The sequence below is a fragment of the Zerene cesonia genome, chromosome 1 (assembly GCF_012273895.1).
Source record: "Zerene cesonia ecotype Mississippi chromosome 1, Zerene_cesonia_1.1, whole genome shotgun sequence".
Taxonomy (NCBI): Eukaryota; Metazoa; Arthropoda; class Insecta; order Lepidoptera; family Pieridae; genus Zerene; species Zerene cesonia.
In genome coordinates, this window is record NC_052102.1 from 6447507 (window position 1) to 6468854 (window position 21348).

The 21348-nt window shown below is 32.6% G+C and overlaps 2 protein-coding genes across 2 annotated transcripts; both read left to right on the top strand.

The window, feature by feature from the left end:
* The first annotated feature begins 6 nt into the window (after positions 1-6).
* On the top strand, positions 7-3213 carry LOC119831069 (adenylate cyclase type 1-like). The gene is made up of 3 exons (XM_038354314.1): positions 7-92; positions 425-574; positions 2302-3213. The coding sequence occupies exons 1-3, from the start codon at positions 60-62 to the stop codon at positions 2413-2415; spliced, it is 297 nt and encodes a 98-aa protein (XP_038210242.1). The 5' UTR covers positions 7-59; the 3' UTR covers positions 2416-3213.
* Positions 3214-10817: 7604 nt separating this feature from the next.
* On the top strand, positions 10818-18891 carry LOC119831062 (chitin deacetylase 1). Its single transcript, XM_038354304.1, has 5 exons — positions 10818-10972; positions 15644-15807; positions 16051-16300; positions 17159-17480; positions 17741-18891. The coding sequence occupies exons 1-5, from the start codon at positions 10918-10920 to the stop codon at positions 18567-18569; spliced, it is 1620 nt and encodes a 539-aa protein (XP_038210232.1). The 5' UTR covers positions 10818-10917; the 3' UTR covers positions 18570-18891.
* The last annotated feature ends 2457 nt before the right edge of the window (positions 18892-21348 follow it).

Here is a 21348-nt window from a genome sequence, read left to right on the forward strand (position 1 = left end):
TTGGGGCTAGGAAACCACACTACGACATATGGGGCAATACTGTCAATGTGGCGTCTCGAATGGAAAGCACCGGAAAGGCTGGCTGCATACAGGTATTTATGATTTATTTTTCTATTTATTATAATGGCCCTTGCGTAATAATTTGTAAATAAAATGATTATATTATGAATTCAGCTACTAGACCGATTTAACTGAAAATAAAAAAAAGGAGCATGGCAGCATAAATATATTTAGTATAAGAATTAGGATCGTTCCGTGGTCGAAAATATCATTCTAACCCCTCTCACCTGCGTTTCACTGTACGTTTCACAAACGTATATTGCAATACGATCATCGCTGTATACATACAGAATACACAAATTCTATGTGATGTATAATTATATTAAACTTTATTATTCAAGAGTTTATTATTCGGTTATCATAGGTGACCGAAGAAACATGTGAGATCCTGCAAAAGTTTGGCTACTATTTCGAACAACGCGGTCTGGTGGCTGTAAAGGGCAAAGGGCAGCTGATGACTTACTACCTACAAGGCAAACATGACGAACCCCCTCCGCAAACAGAATGTCCAACGGTAAAATATTCCATTATTACGAAGCATGTATCTATAACTACATTCTATTTAATTCTGTACTGAGAAAAGGCAAATTTATACTCATGTATTTGTATTTATTTGAGCTACTTATGATAAGTATGATTTGTGCCTATTCTTCCCTATTGACATTGAAATAAAATGGCTTAATAAATAACAGTTGGTCTTACGTTAGCTTTAATGAGTACGTTGTATTGATTATTATAATTTCAGGGAGTTTACAGATTATATCTATGAACCGTTGTTTTAATATGTTTGTATATCTTCCAATCTAATCTTTAAAATGATCGTATTCCATACTTTTAAAATTTTATTCACAATATCGATAGTTTAATATGTAATTGCATATCGCAGTCGATCAAATTACAACATTTTACTTGCAAAACGAAATCAGCGGCATAATTTATATTGTCACGCGCTCTTTAGCAAAGCAACAAGCGTTATAACTATTATGTTCATTACAATTTTCTTTACAACACCATCAAACTCTAGCAGATAGCTTTATCAGATTAAGATCAAATTTCTCACTTACGTCAACTTACATTTTTTCACCAAGTAAGCATGCTTGGATAGCTTGATCACACTAAGTGTTGAAGCGTCCCTTTATTCTGCTAATACTTTCAGATTAACACACAAACAAATAAATGTGAAATGGTGTTTATATGTCTTTACAATACAAACAGTATAAATAAAACTTACATTTAGTTCTATATCAATTTGACACTTGTAAGCATCGAGCTCGATTCGCTTCTTGAAATATTAATGAATAAAAATGTAATCATCAAAGTTAATATTATGTGTCATCCTTTAAATAGGCATAACCTGATATTGGAATATATCAATGATAACATTAATGGAAATATAAGCAATCAAGTGAAGTATTAGATTTTAATGAAGGTATCCTCAGTAATTCAATATCTCGATCTAGTTGTGTCATGGCCATAAGACCTTGTCTGATGTGCTTAATCTATGAAATTGTTTTTTAAATATCAATATTACTACTTATTTATACTTATTGAACAAAAAGTTAATATATTTTATGTGACCAATCAATCATCAAAATATTATAATATTTACAGTTTTAACTCAAATCCAGTCATCATAATCAGTAGTATAAGTAAAGATAAAGTAAGTTAGAGATATGTTAAGTGTCTTCACAATACTTGTGACAGTTAAAATATCTCTGAACAAATATACCTGGCTATTTTATTTCACGGCCTTAAGAACCAGTCTGCTATTACAAACAAACAATTGCGTAACTTTTAGTAATAAGTTAATTGAGTTTAATCTATAGTGATTCCACGGATGGCAGAAGAAAACAAGAAGATTGTACGTTGGATTCGATCTTGACAGTCTACCCGGACAGGCCGACCTGTTATGTCGCCCTGTCTGGATAGATAGTCTTGATCGATTCCCATAATCTACCAGCTGACTTCTTCTGAGGACTTATAAGTTGCATGTTATTAATAGAAACAAAACATTCGATGATCTTGAATGTGTTAAACGGATAGAGTTTCTATAAATACTTGTGTAAAATGATAATTTCTTTACCAGTAAAATATTGTCTCAAGTTTCACTGTTATATAAAACCACCATGTTACACTTTCTTTCATTTGTTCACTATCATTTGTTGACAGAAACATTAATGTAATGGTGATATTGCTCAAACCCTTTACATATTATATTTGAAATTATTATAATTGGTTTAGATTGATGAAACAACGGAGGCAAATGCCAGCGACGCGCTGCTGGCCAACGGAAACGCGTCCGCGGCGCCGCAGGCTCTTGACGAGGGAGATGTCCAGAGACCGTTACTGCCTTAAATTTAAACACAACCTATAGGCATGACCCCCAAATACCCAAACGATACTTAATTTTATATACTCTCAATACACATCATAATAACACGAGTCATATTAAGTGTTACATTAAATAATGTTGCATTATTCGGACATTACTACTGAATATACTGAAACACTACACAACTATAAAAGTTTTCTTTTAATAAACTATGTTCAAGCACGTTAATAAGTAAGTAACGTTTGAGTATTCCATTGCACATTATTACAATTGCACTTCCTCACTGGTTATAGGCGCAAACCAAAACCTAATTGTATCTATGACTACAAAACTTAATTAATGATGTAATTATTTGTCTGATAACAATTGGTAATAATTGATTTTGAATTCCAAATATATTGTATTGAAAAAGTATTAAATGACAACAAAATGTTTGGAACAGGCTTCACTTAATACTAAGCAAAATACATATACTACTCAGAGTTACTTACAACTTAATACAGACTATATACCCTTAATCCCCTTCCCTCTCCTTATACGCTTATGAATCACGCAAACGAAGCGCAATGTATATTTAAAGAAAACAATCCAATAAAATTGGCTTTTCTTGTGTATGGAATAACATACGACTTATTTTTAGAGAGTAAACATAAGAAGAAAGCATAATATTATCATGTGAAAAATACATTCAAACAAAATATATCATAAGAAAAACATAAAACTATTTGCATAAATTTCAACTTTGAAGTACATTGGCTTTACTTCTTCTGTTCTATACTTTCTTCTATTGTACACAAATAAATACCTACACATCAAATAATGTAGGATAGTGTAGGCACTTAGTAAGAATATAATATATATATATATATATATATATACATATACATAGTTCTTCAGCTATATTTAATAAAACAATTTGTCTTATAATGTCTTACAATATAATATTCAAATATCAGTTAAGTTATGAATAATTATCTTATAAATTATTAGAAAACGAAACATTGAACACTATAGACTCGTTAAACACGAATAAGAATCACGATAATTTAAGAGTAAAACGATACTATTTAATATCTTACAAATTTATTTATTTTGAATATTATAAATACAAGAAATATGACTGAAAAAAGAGCTATATGATATTTCTCACTATAGAAGAAATATTTTAGATTATTTTACGGGTAATTTAAATCTAATATTTATTTCTGTGTATTAGCATTAGTAAAATATTTCAAACATACTGTAAGATTACCTAAATTTATGACATCGTTGTTTATAAGTTCGTTATGGATGCTGTTGAGTATTACTTCATAAGATGCGACGAAATATTATTATGCAGTCATGCGTGCGCCCGGATATGCGAATCGCTCTTATGTAACGTTCATTTTGCGGATAAATCTGTAATCGGTGTTGCCTCATCTTCATTTCATACAAATAGGTAGCTAGCTATATTGTGATATTCATACTAGGAATTAGCTTATTATTAAATCACGTCTAGTTGATATTCATTTTAACGCATATTAAAAGTAGAAGATCGTACTTATAAGATAAATATCATCGCATTAGTGCTGTTAGATTGTTTTAGAAACATGCTTTTCATAATGATTCGCCTAGACATTCTAGCCTAAGTGTATGTAGAAAGTAGTTTTTAGTTAAAAAGTGCCGTAACAGACATTAATTATGTTTTATAAATAGATGTATTGAAACTTATCTAAACGCTTGAATTTTATATTATTATCTGATATAAGTGTACAAACGGTTTTTGATGGTGATACTGTAGCTATAGTTGCTGTACTTATCTTAGTACTGTTTAGATAATTTTATTTATTCTGTAGTAATTATACACTATCCTGTGATTTGTGATTATTAACATATAATTTTTTACATATTTTAGCTCAAAAGTTTAAAGGTTTAACCTTGATAGCTAAATCTGTACTGAAATTCTTATCAGTAAATAAAGCAATATCTATCTATATACTCTTTTTTTATCTCCCAAACTCTCGTTAATCGTCTTAGTTAACTTCTCGAAAACAATTCCATACTTTTTTTTAAAAACTAGTGTTTATTACTCAAATTATGATAAATGAAAATTCTTACAATGTAAGAAGTAGTATTCTGAAAAGACGATAAAAAATAAGTACTTTGTCAGCATGGGGGTATGGGGCAGATTCTTTAATATCCCTTTCATTGATCGATTTTCTTGCCAATCATTCAGCTTAATGTTATTATTAAATATTTTATTATTATTGAAATTATCGCAAATTCTATGCTCCTCAGTTTCTAAAAAGGTTAATATGATGCTAAACTGACTGAGAACTTTATATATCTACCAAGTAGGCATCATATATGCCAAACATTTTGATATTCATTCAAAGCCCTATACTTACTTCTTGTTGTTGACCTAGAATCATATAGTTTGGCATAAACAAGGTTGATTATAATTAGCTTGTAACCGACCATGCAAAACAATTATGTTCACAATGCACACAAAGAATGCAATAACGATGTCAAATGTTAGAATTTCTTGTAAATAAAACTTGTTAGGCCACCGAACTGGTGGTTCGCTTGATGGTAGGCGATGCCGCCGGCATGAACATTTGCAGAGTAATAATTACCCAATTCTTTCTTATCTGTACATGTGGATAACATCACCACTGCTTAAAACGATGAAGGAAAACATCGTGAGGAAACCCGCATGTCCGAGAATCAAAAGTTCGACGACATGTGACATCTGCCAACCCGCACTTGGCCAGCGTGGTGGATTATGGCCTGAACCCTCATAGAAGGCCTGTGTCCCAGCAGTGGGAACATATACGGGCTGATGATGATGAATTACCCAATTTGAAACCAGATTTTAAAATGCAACGTTGGTAAAAACTTCTATACAACACAAAAAAATGCCGCCAAGCTGTTGACTGTTGAACAAGGAAACACAGGAAACACTAGGGAGCTATCTGTATGTGCGACCCTATATATTACGCTATATATTAAGAAACTTTCATCGTTATTTTAAAGTAGTTTGAGAGTATGACATATAGAATTTAATCAACAAAAAAAGTTAATCGTAAGTCAACTATTTTTATTTTATTTAACAACTTTGTATTACTACACAATGTAAAATTATCAATCATATGCAGGAATGTATTTTGTTTATGTTTCTTACATTGTAATTAGTGTAATAGTGTTTGAGTGCTAGATCTAATACAACCTACGATACTTACAGATTTTTTTAGTCCACCTCCCACAGGTTGCATGCATAAAAGTGTGCATTATTTAAGTCTTTAACTCCCAATGCGAAAGACGGGGTCACAGAATTGACGAGGTGTTTAAGTTTTTCGACGATGTATATCTGTGCGTGTGCTCCTATGTGTCCAAATGAATGGACCGATTTTGATGCAACTTTTTTTAAATGGTATTTTTGTGAATACAATCACATAACTTATGTATATGTGTTTTATGATTTTTAAATTTTAAAAAGATAAGCAAAAAGGAATGAGGCCTTTGGGGAACGTCATTACTATACGCTGTGTGTCATTAAATATAAAAAATCTACCGCAACGGCGCATGTTGTGCGCTTACGGTAAAGAATTTCAACATATATATATATATATATATATATATATATATATATATATATATATATAATGCCTTTTCAAAATTTTGAAGATATTTGCACACATATGTGTAGTGATTGGTCACATTTGCACGAATACTCAAAAACAAGAGTAGAACGATTATTGTATACTTTATTTTTTACATGAGCACAAACAACCGGGTGGAACTATCTTACCTTAATTTTTTTTTGAATTCATTATTATTTCCAAACGGTGGGTATAGCTGTAGGCATTTTTTTCACAAACTTTTGTTAGTTTTACCTGTATTGTGTAGGTATACGTAAATGCATTCTTTTTAATCGATTTTGTTTACATTTAGCTGACAGATTTATTTTCAAACTTTAACACTCATCAAGAATCGGTGACAAAACAATAATTTCGGGAGTTTATTTGGATTAAACAATTTTCTTACTGATATACTGTTTCTATACAAGCGAGAAGATTGAGTTGATTCTATCATAAATCATGTTTGTTTGTTTTTTGTTTAATTCTTTTATTTGTATTTGGTTATAAAAATTCTTTAAAAATCTAATCGAAATGTAACTGCATGGATCAATTTGTACACGAATTAAAACAATTGCTCATCTATAAAATGGCGTGCGGAGTTCATTGTAAAAGCTTATATGGATATGACTAAGGTTATTGTTTCTGTCTGTCTATTACCTACTTATATGTCTTAACCGTGTGGGCTTTTGTGTGATTAATTGCTATTTTTTTAAGGGTCCGATTGAATAGCAGCGCTATGAGCTTTACTAGTATATGCTGAATTTGGTCCTATGTGGCTGCAATAAAACTATTTCGTATAGCATAATTTTTATTGTTAAAGGGTTATTGCGCGTGACTTCTATTTATTGTGATTTGTGTCGTATAATTTCCGTCAAATATGTGTTTTTTTGTTCATGCAAACTAAGCGCACACATGGTGTTGTTTCGACTAGACCAAGGAGGAGAGGAGGAGAGCTCTCTCCCTTTTGCTTTGCCGCTTGGCAGTCTTTCCTGGAACACCTGTATATATGCCAATTTCCCGACCCCGAGGGTCTTGAGCATGCGCCAAACCATTCACCACTTAAAATCAGGGATCTATTTATGCGTGCGTGCGTCAAATACGTGAAATTGTGTGTAATGTTTTTCTTATGGGTTTAATTTACTTTTTGCGTAATTTTCATTTAGGAGAATTAAAATAATTCTCCATAATTAAATTATATAAATTAAATTATATAAAATATTAAAAATAAAATCAGGTAACTGGAATTATATTAGATGACTCAATGCGCACAACTAGCGCAGTCGATAGTTGTACTCTCCGTATTAGCCTATCAAACTACTAAATGAAAGAATTTAAACCACTGAATGGCCCGTAACCCGAAGCACTTAATATAAATACTATACTCTATACCATACAGAACATTCTTATAGGAATGTATCCAGATAACCATTACCCTGTTCAATTGTAAATATATAAGTGTGCCAAATTTCATTTAATGTATTTAAGTTCTTAAAAGTTAAATAAAATTTCTCGTAAGAGTACCGACATATAATCTGCGACATTGATTTATACTATGTAGTGAAGAAGAAATACTATAATATTTACGGAGATAAAAAGCGTCTCTTAATCTTATAAACTCATGCAAATTTCTGTGAAAGGCTTAAAAAGCCGTTGCGGAAATCGCAAGCCGCATTAAAATAAATTTTGATCGTATTTTTCAAATCGGACTGGTAGTTCGCGAGATTAGTGCGTTCAAAAAACAAACAACTGACTCTTCAGCTTTATAATATTAGTATAGGTAAGGCATTGGCGTATCCGTTTTTTATTGAAATGTAAGATTTATTTGATTTTGTACAATTAAATGATAAACGAGCTATTTCATTATATATAAATCGGAGTCGATAATAACCAGATCCTTACCCTTTCCAATCCTTTCCTTTATCTTTAGCTTTTCATCAAAAAAATATGCATCAAGGCTACTAAGTTAAAATCGATAGATACTGATTACAAAATATGGTTATTTTATTAATAAAAACATTTAATTTTGTTTTTAGTACGCAAGTAAATGTTGCGTAAAGCATTTTTAGGTAAAAAAGGTTAAGAACACTTTATTAAAGAAAAATCTGTACATTGTGTATGTTACTGTATATTTCATTATTCAAATATCAATTCAAGAAGCCTTGGGGCACGGTATTATCGTGCTTGGAGTATATCTAGTTTGGATATATCTAAATGTCGCCGTAAGTTTGTAAAAACCATTTTTAATAGTAAAAACCAACGATCTAACTCGCAAGTTTATAAAGTCGAAAAATTCGTACCTTCCGAAAATAATGGGAAAATATCGCAGTTATGTATTATGTCGAGATTTTCTTTTCCCAAACATCAGTGATGTTCAGGTTGGGAGATGACCCAGCCCCATAGGCCTTACTGGAACAACCAAACAAAACCCATTCTATATGAATACCTATTTCAAAATTTAACGGTTTACAGCGATACGTATGTATAATTAGACACTCGTCCCGGCTCCGCCCGGATATCAAGATTCCTGTTTTATCCCAAGAGAATAATTGGTATAAAAAGTAGCCTATGAGTAATTTCATCAAAATCCGTTCAGTAGTTTCAGCGTGATTGGCGGTCAAACGTCAAATTTTTACATTTATGTTTGTGTCATTTCTTTCCAATGAGAGAACAGTTCTATCTATTACTACCACTCAAACTACTGAACCAAATTAAACAAATAAACTATGGGAAAGGACTGATGCATTTTTTCAGGAATTGATGCATCTGCAGTAGAGGATGAAAATAACGGCAGAAGAAAATGTAATTAATTAAATGACTAATAATAATGATAATAACCTATATATATACATAATAAATATAAAAAAAAATTGTAAGATTAACGTTTTATTTTGAAGTTGAAGTAACCACTGTAAAGAGTTAGCCTTCTCCGATATATTAGAAACTAAAACCTCTGCCTTATTTTTTTGTTATTTGATTATATGTAATATGTTTTTTTTAACGCATCTTTTTTATTTTAGTTTAATTTTCATTTTGATCAAGCACACATATATACAATACATATGGTTATTAATTCTGAATCTCATCAAGGATATATTTATGCGTAACTTGGAGGATCTATTACAAGTCAAGGAACCCCAGTAGATTCCATTGTTTTATGTTCCTTCATGCAGCTCTAAGGATTATTTAGCTTAATGGCATTTTGGAAAACGACCTTAACTAACCCAGGTGTCTTATCCTGTGTTACATTTCACAGCGACTTTACATTCCAAGATGACGTGGCTCGATCTCGACTCACACAATTTTGCAAAAAGAGCATTTTAATGCTAGACAAAGACTAAGAAAAAATGGTCCGAGGATACTTTTTTCTTTTGATTCACCCGTAACTTTAATTAAATGATCAAGAATTATCATCATCATCAGCCCATATATGTTCCCACTGCTGGGACACAGGCCTCCTATGAGGGTTCAAGAATTAACATATATATATTGTTAGCCTCTCGTATTATATAATTATAGCTATATTCAATATTCGTCAGTCTAATAAGATTGATTTTAACCTATCATTTTGAATACCGGACTAAAATCCAACTAGTTTTATTAGTTCTTTTATAATTTTTAAATGCATGCATGTGACCAGTAATATGCATTAATAAAAAAAACGAAAGAAATTTATTAAACTTTAGAAGCCTTTTAATGATTGTTAATCACCCTTTAGGTAAAGTTCATTCCAAATTAAGTAATGTTGGGATTAGGTACCAGGGCTAAATTAAAGATCATTAAAAAATCATTAATTTGTGTCACTTTAATATTATTCCTTGAACATTGTTAAGAAAAATTATGGACTATTTACAGTTCAGATCGCCAAAAAGAAAACATCACAATTCATCCTATCCTACTAATATTATAAATGCGAAAGTTTGTGAGGATGTCTGTATGAATGTTACTCTTTCACGCAAAAACTTTTGAAATGATTGCAATGAAATTTGGTACGTAGATAGTCAACTGGAATTACACATAGGCAACTTTTTATCCCGATATTCCCGTAGAAATATCGAGTTACGTGGACTTACGCGAATGAAACCGCTGGGCGCAGCTAGTATTCAATATTTAAAAAAGGTATTGTAGGATTCTTCATTTGAAGCACGCACTTCCGAGCCTGCTATGATTATTTTAGAAGTTAGTGCCAACTGATACCTCTGCAGTCTTATATTATTGATGCCCTAATAAATAAACACTGTATTATTTGCATTTCCTTTATTTTATGATTAATATGTTTATAAAAAAACGAAATCACACTCATAACTGTAATTCTGCAGTCTCCCTTACTTTTCTTTCGGACATTTGAAATAAATATTTTAATGATTACATTTAAATATGGGATTCTAAGTATAGCTACTTCCTGACACGATTTCTAATGATTTCTTTCAATTCGACAATTTGTTCCTATTTCAAATATACTGATGTCTTTTTACACGAATATTATGAAATGATTATCGATGATATAGAAAAATAAAATTTTCTGATTATAAAATACACTTAAAAGATCAAAATTACTAAGTTTACAAAACTAACCTGAAATTTATTAATGTATTGCTTTTTGAAGTTTAAAATAAAGCTTTAACCTGCAATGTTACTCAAAGAATGACATTTATGTCCATAAAATAGCCTACAAAATATTATGAAGTTTGTCTAGTATGCATTCAAATTAGCTGCTTGCAAAAGTAAGAACGCGTAATGTGCAGTACGAACAGCGTACAATCCTGGAGATGCAGGTGATTCACAGCTGATGAGTGCAGGGTGTTGGCAGAAGTGTAAATGCTGTAGGCGAGAGGGGCGGGCGGGGCGCAGATTGAGGCCACTATTTAACGGCCTGGCGGCCGCGCAGCGACCTGTTGTGATCCCGTCATGGCGCGCTACGCCCGTGTCGCTACTTTGGCCGCGTGTCTCTTGTTCGTCTGCGGTGAGTCCTAACCTTTATATTACGCATCCAGATCCCGTCTATTTCGCGACGTCACAGGTGGCGCTACGTCATAATACCACAGCCGAAAGTAAATAGTGATTACGTCAACATCCAGTGCGGCACTTGAGTGAACAGTGAAGTTCTAAGTTCTAACGTAGCGAGATAGGCCGTGCCTTTATCAATCAAGTTTTAATAAATTGCACTTAAACGCGATCTCCTTGCATCAAATAAGTTAAGAATGTAATCAACGCGCTGCAAGCCATTCAAGGACAACCTCAAACGATACCATACTGACAACTATCGAACCTTATTATGCATGAGTGCCGGTATAAGTTGAACTTTTAAAATTGTTTCGATGGCATACAAGAAGGCAATCATATGTGTTATAATAATATGCAAATACATGTAATAATCGTTATTCAACACTCAGCTCACTCTATGTAATAAGGTCATGATAGGCTGTCATATAATACGATTTATAATTTTTATTTAAATGAGGGTAGTAGAGCATAAAAAGGCGGTAACGTCGATTGCATACTTATATAATTCATTAAGATACTATTAAGGTTTTATTACTAAAAAACAAATGTTCGGCATTCGCTATACCCGTGTATTGTAGGTACGAGAACTTTCACATTCGATGTATTGCGTTGCGGTTGCGCTGCTGACGTCACATTGTATAGTTCGTAGCTTGAAGGAGTAGGTATTGCATTACCGTAGTAATCTTGGGCATATCATAATATATCGTAAATACCGTTCATCTCGTGGTATCTAAATTGTGAAAACACGTTTTTTTTTCACTTGAGTAGCGAATGACCATAACCGGTATTATATTTACCATATTCATAAATATGAAATCATCATCAATCATCTTCATAGTTATATAGGTTTACTCTAAGCATAAATATACTTACCTCTTTAAATATTTATATTATAATATTCAACAGTTACCTCGAAATTAAGCTAAGAAGTATAATTTGCAAAAGACCAAGGGTCAAGGTTATCACCGTCGCTAAATACTATTAAAAGATTAAAAACGTGCCTTGCATCAATATTACATCGTATGATGACAATGTTTAATCGATTATTTTAAGTTTTTAAACATGTATTTTTATAATTATTTAGTAGGACAGACAACAATAAATTGGCACTCCTATTAACGTCAAAGACCACTTATCTAAAGTCCAGATGCTGTAAAAGCATATTCATATATGCTGTTACAGTTAAGCGGAGTGATTTTATGAAACTACAAACAATTTTTTTGGAAACAACTACATGCATGTCGTTGTGTTCTGTATCTTTTAGATTCTAAAAGATATCGGGCACACATTCAAAGAATATATAAATCATAAACAATCATAAATATTACCATTTGACTAAATCAGAAGTTTTCGTATATATTTATATGTACACATAATGTATGTTAAAAAAAGAAATAGTTCGTAAATTGTAGTGTATTTACATTTCATATTAATATGAAACTGATAACCTCATTGTGGTATTTACCGTGAGAAGGTGTCGATTGCGCTCACGTCAGGTAGCCAACTTGCTATCATGTAATCGGTCATCGATACTTGCAGGCATGAACTACCTCTAGCATTAGCTATGTATTGTTATTGTATTACGTACATAACTATTTAATAACGATACAATTTCAATTATAGATAATTCATTATCAGCAAATTTGCTTAATACTTTTTGTTTAAGGTAAAAATTAAGTTTATTAACTCATGAAAGGCTAATTATAAAGTAATATATATTCGTTGTGTTCTCAGTTAGTGGTTATTTAAGTTTTTCTCAGATCGATCCTTTTATTCTTAAATATAATGAAATTTCCTCTACTTTATAAATATAATTTAAGAAACAACTATTTCAAAAAAAAAACCTTTGCAAATGTCAATATAGTCTAATCCCTAAAATCCTATATCATAAGATTACACTACCAAACTGTTTAAAATTCTCTAAAGATATTATAAATTCGGTAGAATTTTGAAAAATAAGAAAAATGTACTTGCATGTCGATGATAACACATTTAATTATATATATAATACTTTTATATGACATAGTAGTTTCTTAATTAACAATATATTTAGTTGACTAAGTCAATAATCGGGTCGCTAGTCACTATAGGTACCTACTCAAGACAATAGTGAAAGCCCCAACAAAAAATGTAACTGCACTTTTGCAATAAGTCTTGTTTTCTACTGACAGATTTAACAATACTTATTATTGTTTCTTTTGCTATTACTGTTTGTCTCTAAACTTTCCATTCATTTACTGGGTCACACATCATTTAATTTTTCTAACAAATTGAGAGTAAAATAATTTAATCCATAAAATCGGATAAATGATAGTTCCTATAAAATATTTACAATTAATTATATAAATTAACGTGAAATTTTTATTTTAAATAAAATGAAATAAAATTACATATTTTAATTGTTGTATGACGTTCAGAATACTATTTCATTGAAATTCTATTTATATTATGTATTGAAATGTTAAGAATTTGGTCTTTGAACTTTCTTAGTACAGTCGGGCTTACGCATAAATAACAAATTCCCGTTATCAATATAGCAATAGTCTTTATACAAGGCAAGTATCGGTGGTACATAATGATGAGATTGATCGGTATGCAGGCGGCGCGCGGCGCGGCGGACCCTCGCGCATTTCTATATGTTCAACTACCTCGCCACTCACCAGGCTAGACAATTATTTATTTACTTACAAATTATTTACCTAACGCTATTCTCTGTCATTTCCCCTGGGGTCAATGATCATTAGACATGTCTGATTATAATTTATTTCGAATATCTATATTTAATCAATATGTTCCGTTTATTTGTGTATCGTTTACCAACTTAAAATGTGTTTGCCGATGTCAATGAATATTTTTTATCAGTTTTAGAGAAACAAAATCAAAAGTGGAGGCACATAGATCTCATTAATATTCCTCTGCATACAAAAGACATCAACTCGCTTCATTGACGAAAACTAATGGTGATTAATAGAACGACCTATGAGAGTTACATAGTTTGTACATAATATAAATGAATACATTGAGGGTAAATTGTGTCGTGAGATCAAGTCCATGTAATATATTGCCACCCAAACACGTGGTAGATCCGGGTCAAAGAGGACAAGTTTCTTATTTATCGTTCCGGTGACAACTATTTTTTATTGCGGCATGTTTTATTCATCGCGATGTCTAAGCAGTCTAATTAACCTTCCAAAGTATTCTATATAATGCGTCTATCTGTGTTGATTAAACAGCAAGTATTGAAAATTATAGACTTCAACCTGATAAACAAAATCATTATTTTATTAAGACAAGTTATGCAGTCAATTTCGAGACCTAAATAGCCAATGTTATAAATTCCTAAGAACTCGTTTTTCTCTGATTTAGGTATTGTATTAATGTAGTAGTTAAATTGAATTCGCTAACAGATAAACATTAATATTAATACGAATTAATTATTAGGTATGTATCAACAGGTCATTTATAAAGTCTTATTTAAAATATATTATGGAGGATTATATTGCATGCGGAAATACTGTACTTAGCATTGTAAAACAGTCGACATTGTGGACAAAACAAGAATATTTCCTGTTTTTTCTTTCACTTATTACCTACAGTCACTATAACCTACTACATTATAACTTATCAAACAAGAAATTTAATTAAAAAACCTAGCTTCATACCAAATAATGTACAGTCTATAAAATAGTACCTAGTAGACTTTTAAATGGTACTTCTTCACTTCGTAAATTCGAGAATACTTCAAATCAATTATTTAATAATTAGAAATCGTATGACCTATGTTGTTGCAATAGGATTTCCGAAAGTCGGACAGTAACAATATATCGATAAGAGGACAATGATAAAAGATTGCGCGTGTGGCCCGCAGGCCGCAGTCCGCCCGCTCCGGACGCGGCCAACAAGGCTGCCTCTCACAACTCGCCCATTAGATTAGATAATATCGCGATGCCTTCGTTTCCTTATGTTACGTTGTTTGCGTTCACGCATAAATTTCGCATCAATTTATGATAACTATTTCATAAGTGTGTCGCACTCTCAATTATTGACAAACATCTCATCGTGTCGCTATCGGGTTTATAACTATTATGAGACATCTTTTTTAACCCATATATTTCACCAATTTTTGAAATGATACATGCTATATCACTAACATTATTTTTATATCTTGATCTTAACCAATTTGTAACACTTTTAGCAAATAAATCGATTTACATTAAGATTTCCTGAATTCATTATTATAATAATCGGCGGTCAAGGAAATCCACTATTCCGTGACCTTTCCAAATTATATTAATTTCGACAACCTCATACAAAGCATCAAATACCATGCATAATTTGAAATAGACAGAACTTAGAAAGAGTCGTCCTTGTAGCTTGCTTAAGCGCTGACATTTCAAACAGTCAAATGTCACGTGCGCTCACCCCACCTTTGACATTTACATATCCAAGTGACATTTTACATCTAATGATAAAAAACCCGTACCTATGCCGTAACCCAAGAACAACAATTTGTCGGCATAAGGAGGCATAATAAGGTTTAAGTACTAGTTGTCACGGACACCTTTTATTTTTGAGCTATTACAATATTTTCTTTATATTTAATACAATATTTTCTTTTTTTTGTGTATAGAGGGTGTCTATGGACACCGTTGGCGGCGACAAGCGGATGACGGAGCCAAGAAAGACGACAGCCTGGAGCAAGAACTATGCAAGGACAAGGACGCTGGCGAATGGTTCCGCCTGGTGGCCGGCGAGGGCGACAACTGTCGCGACGTCATCCAGTGCACTGCCTCGGTCAGTGCAATAGGCAATTACTACTTTTACACACGCACCTTTCTTGTTTATATGATCATATCAGAATCAATGTCAGATACACTTTGTCCATAAACGTATTTGGTCTGGAGAGAAGTTTTTATATCAAAACTATACTATTACACTTCATCACATATATTTAAATGATTCAATATTTGTTGCTTTAAATGAATCCACCTAAATATTTTAAATAATATTAATATTCATATTTTATCACTTTATCAGGGTATTCAAGCAATCCGTTGTCCAGCCGGTCTATTTTTTGACATTGAAAAGCAAACCTGTGACTGGAAGGACGCTGTTAAGAATTGCAAGCTGAAGAACAAAGAGAGGAAAGCCAAGCCTCTGCTTTATACTGAGGAGCCACTTTGCCAAGACGGATTTCTAGCCTGTGGGGACTCTAACTGTATTGAACGAGGTCTCTTCTGTAACGGAGAGAAAGATTGTGCCGACGGCTCTGATGAAAATTCATGCGGTAAGTTACAGCAAAAACATGTTAAAATATGTTATTTCCATTTAAGGAAGAAGAATTTGACCATAACATAAATTAAAAATATTCTACCTGCAATGCGCGACGAGCGACGACTCTGAAATGCCAATCACTTGGCCTAAAAAAACATCTCAATGCTATGTTGTAATATACTGTCGACAAATAGTGTTTTGTCTTTTTTTTTTGCATATTGTTTTAAATTTAGTAGACTTGTTGTTTCCAGTAGTTTCAATTATTAGTGTGTATTATAATTGTAAATACCATACCATTATCTGATCGCCGTGTTATTCGAAATCGGTTTGAAGTGACTCTTTGAATAACAATGGAGCATGAATTAAATTACACTTTGTGCGTGCAGCTTGAAATAGAATGTTGCTATATAAACTAAAGTTCATGTTCAGTAGTAGATACTTTATTTTGTATTTCATAGCAAAGTAAAATTTTTCTGTTGGTTGCGAAAATCCAGTGAACTTTACAGTTAAGTAAGCAACCAAGTAAACCGGTAATATTGTGCAATCAAATGAATTATAATCGAATGTACCAACGTGTTACCTATATTGTATACAAATATACGCTTGTACCTGATGAAAAATGGAATTTGGAAATTATGCTTACTTTTATATCTATTTGCATATACTACGTCACAAAGTGAAATCAAACTTACTGTCCGTTAAGTTGGGCCGAAAGAATTGATCGGGGGAAAGTACCCATACAGGTTTCAATACTTGTCTCATGATATGTACTTTGAAGGAGTGGCTCAAGAATCATATAAGTAGATATTTCTAACAAAAAATAATCGATGTATGAAGTTTTATTTAGTGTGAGTAATATATTTTGTTGTAGATATCGACAACGACCCCAACAGGGCGCCTCCATGTGACACGAGCCAATGTGTGCTGCCAGACTGCTACTGTTCTGAAGATGGAACAGTGATTCCTGGCGATTTACCAGCCAGAGATGTCCCTCAGATGATCACTATCACTTTCGATGACGCTATTAATAACAACAACATCGAACTTTACAAAGAAATATTTAACGGAAAACGCAAGAATCCAAATGGTTGCGATATCAAGGCTACATTCTTTATCTCGCACAAGTACACAAACTACTCGGCCGTGCATGAAACCCACAGAAAGGGACACGAAATTGCAGTCCACTCAATTACGTAAGTTTCAATAATTCTTTTATAATTTTTACTTTATCACATTTGATATTTCAATGTGACAAAATTTCTCACAAGCATTTATTTATGTTCACTTTCTCACTGATTCACTAGCACCTTTCACTACTTTAATAATAATCAAATTAACTACAAAATTTTTGTAGTTAAAATTTAATTTTATGATTTAAAATCGTTACAATGTCGTATAGGTACATATTATGTAACAGTTTAGATAGTATAAAAAATATGATAAATTTTAACAGCCACAACGATGATGAACAATTCTGGAGCAACGCTACTGTAGACGACTGGGGCAGAGAAATGGCTGGAATGAGAGTCATCATCGAGAAGTTCGCCAATATAACAGATAACAGCGTAGTCGGCGTCCGCGCTCCATACCTCCGTGTCGGTGGAAACAACCAGTTCACTATGATGGAAGAACAAGCCTTTTTATATGACAGTACTATTACAGCTCCTCTATCCAACCCACCCCTATGGCCTTATACAATGTACTTCCGTATGCCACATCGTTGCCACGGTAACCTTCAAAGTTGTCCAACAAGAAGTCATGCTGTCTGGGAAATGGTTATGAACGAACTCGACAGACGTGAAGATCCTACAAACGATGAATACTTGCCTGGTTGCGCTATGGTTGACTCTTGTTCAAATATTCTGACTGGAGATCAATTCTATAACTTCCTTAACCACAATTTCGATCGCCACTACGATCAAAACAGGGCTCCTCTCGGTCTTTACTTCCACGCTGCTTGGTTGAGAAACAATCCCGAATTCTTAGAAGCTTTCTTATACTGGATCGATGAAATTCTTTCAACGCATAATGATGTATACTTCGTAACCATGACACAAGTTATTCAATGGGTTCAAAATCCACGTACCATTTCTGAAGCTAAGAACTTCGAGCCTTGGAGGGAAAAGTGCTCAGTCGAAGGACCTCCCGCCTGTTGGGTTCCGCACTCTTGCAAACTTACATCTAAGGAGGTTCCCGGAGAAACAATTAACCTTCAAACTTGCGTGAGGTGTCCCGTCAATTACCCATGGTTGAACGATCCATCGGGTGATGGTCGTTACTGAAAGAGATCTCGCGCCATAGGAGGTGCAAATTAGTCGATATATTAAATTACAATTGACGAATTGCACGGACACCATATTTGAGGTCCTACGTTCCAAATATCAATTTTGTTATCAGGGTCGAATTGAACTTAAGAAACTTTGAATATGTGTCCTTGTAATAAAAATGTACCGGGTCAAAATCCCGCTTGTAGTCTAAGTACCTACCTAAATGTATGTAATATAGATTCACATGAATATTTAATAGGTCTGTTTAATACTTTATGTGATTTTTCTACTTTAAGTCTGTTGGATAAAATTTAAAATACAAAATAATATAAAAATACACGGCATTTTATTTCTAAAATTAAATCCTTATACACATGAGAGCAAAATTAGAAATATGCCCCAATTTATGCAACACATTTGTTATGCACTATGTAACGAGCAGACAAAACAATACTCTCACGGCTCGTGGGTATATTTTGCAAGAAATAAGAAGTGCGATGTGCTGAGAATGTTTGCACACGTAACAACTACTACGTAATTAATCAAGGCACACTTCATGAATCTCCCTTTCTATTGACAATATATAATATATTAAAATAACAACATAATTGAAAGGAGCCTCGTTACGTCATAACAGAAATTTGCAGTCTAATTGTGGGTACTTGAGTAGAAAAGAATACGTTTATCATGTTTAATAAAAACAATACCTTTACATATGCCACCTTATTAATTATAAAACGAATTTTATGAATTACTAGTAGCCGCCTCAGCTTTCTACTGGCGAAAAAATTTATGGAACCGGTTGAGTGGTTAATTCTTAAACATTACATACATACAAAAACGCAAATGATTCATTGGTACAATATTAGATTAATCTCTTCCATCGCATGATCAATGCATACACATCCTGGTTTTAATTAGAAACAACTATTTTAATGCTATCAAATTATTCGTAATCAAACAATTCAAACATTTGTAATCGTTACAAAGAATTAAATTTCTATTAGAGCGACGTAAAACTATTTTGCTTTTTACTGTATGACTATATACTGACTGGCGTTGTGGTATTAACCGTATGAAGGTCAGACATCAACAAAACTAACATCGTTTCGCGTGTTTAAGTTTATCTATTAATACTTGGGCACAGAATAATACGGCTTGGGAATAAATTACGATCAAAAGTACGTTTTGTTTATGTCCCTAAAGATATTGTGTGATACTTCGCTACTTTTTGTGAAAGATTTGATGATACTATATATACCTTTCGTAGTTTTGTACTACAATACATTAATTTTAAAGAATAAGAAAACTAAAAAGCACAGGCATATGGTCTTTTAAAGAATTTGCAGCTGTTGGATTTTGTTGATTTCTTGAACAAAATTACAGTCATTTTTTATGTCTAGGTAGTTGAGATTAATGTGTCAAGGTTTTGATTTTGTAAATTTTAACTGCTTATTTTATACATTAATTTATTGATAATATAATATAATTTATTAATACACAAATGCTTGTGCAAAGCATATCAATTATAAACTTTGCTGGGCTTTTTCTAGTATCGTAGCAATATAGACTCAATAGCATATCCTTTTTTATATATTTCCATGAGTCCTTTCGGTATTGATCAGGCAGTATGAAGAAAGTTTATTGCGACTATCTATTAACCGACAGCGGCTGCAATAAAATCGGTCAATATTTCCTAAGATTAGCTGAAATCGTAATAGATCATAGAAAAGTTAGAGAATAATATATGTTATAGACATTGGAGTTATTTGTTGGCATTTTGTATGTTATCATCAATTTCTCCTTCTTCTTTTTCTTCTTCAAACATTTCATAAGTGGTAGACGAGCACGCTTCTGCACGAATTGGGCCAGCTCGTAACGGGGAAGTACCCCCACAGAAGACCGGCGTGAAGTAGCATACTGTTGTGTTTCGAAGCCGTGTAGTGTTTCGTGGGGGAGCCGGAGGCCCCTTTTTTACTTCTTCTTTCTGGCAAATATCGCTAAAGTTGATAAGACCGCCTTTCGAATATTTATTTTGTAATTGTTCAATAAACAACAAAAATAAATTTAAATATTTCCGCTTAATTTGTGTACCTTATATATTTCTATACGTATCTACTTTATAATAATAGGAAGTTATTTAGAATCCTTTGGGTTCAAAATTTGCGATGATTACTTATTTGTTTAAACAAAGTCAATTTATTATTTTCTATAAATATTATTCAATGTATATGTGTGTAAAAAAACTGTTTTAATAATAATTCAGTTTCGTGATGATTGAAATTTGAACGTTGTATTTTTAATGAATATGTCAAGAAGAATGATGAAGGCAAAAAACTTTTTGAGTGGAGGTTATTGCCCATTACACATAAAGAATACCTAATGTGTTGCGGATGACGACTACCCAAAATCATTAAAAGGACATTTTTACTAACAAAACGTTAAAAAGTGATCGTATATATTATACATAATATATTAACAAAAACATTTCAAAAGCATTTCAACACGCTCCTATCAGTTAATTTATCCCTGAGAATAAGTCATTCAAAAAGTATAGCATTGACACATCATACTGGTATGAAATACGCAATGATGACAAGACAATAGGCGCGGGGCGCCAACACGACCCTCCTTCATCTCACGCTGTCGTAGGTGGCAAGTTGCACATCATCGATTTTAGTTTGGCCATATACCGTCACCGCTGTACAATAAAACTTTCCATTTCATTTTGCAATAGTCTGTGTAAATTGAAGCAAAAAAGGATAATGAAAATCAGATATATTGTTAGCGACAA

What these genes read in the sequence shown, in the direction of transcription:
- LOC119831062 (XM_038354304.1), top strand. Translation starts at nt 10,918, where the DNA reads ATGGCGCGCTACGCCCGTGTCGCTACTTTGGCCGCGTGTCTCTTGTTC. An exon ending in GTGTCTCTTGTTCGTCTGCG is followed by an intron (nt 10,973 to 15,643) that starts GTGAGTCCTAAC and finishes TTTTGTGTATAG; the next exon opens with AGGGTGTCTATGGACACCGT. An exon ending in CTCTGATGAAAATTCATGCG is followed by an intron (nt 16,301 to 17,158) that starts GTAAGTTACAGC and finishes ATTTTGTTGTAG; the next exon opens with ATATCGACAACGACCCCAAC.
- LOC119831069 (XM_038354314.1), top strand. Translation starts at nt 60, where the DNA reads ATGGAAAGCACCGGAAAGGCTGGCTGCATACAG. An exon ending in GAAAGGCTGGCTGCATACAG is followed by an intron (nt 93 to 424) that starts GTATTTATGATT and finishes CGGTTATCATAG; the next exon opens with GTGACCGAAGAAACATGTGA. An exon ending in CGCAAACAGAATGTCCAACG is followed by an intron (nt 575 to 2,301) that starts GTAAAATATTCC and finishes TAATTGGTTTAG; the next exon opens with ATTGATGAAACAACGGAGGC.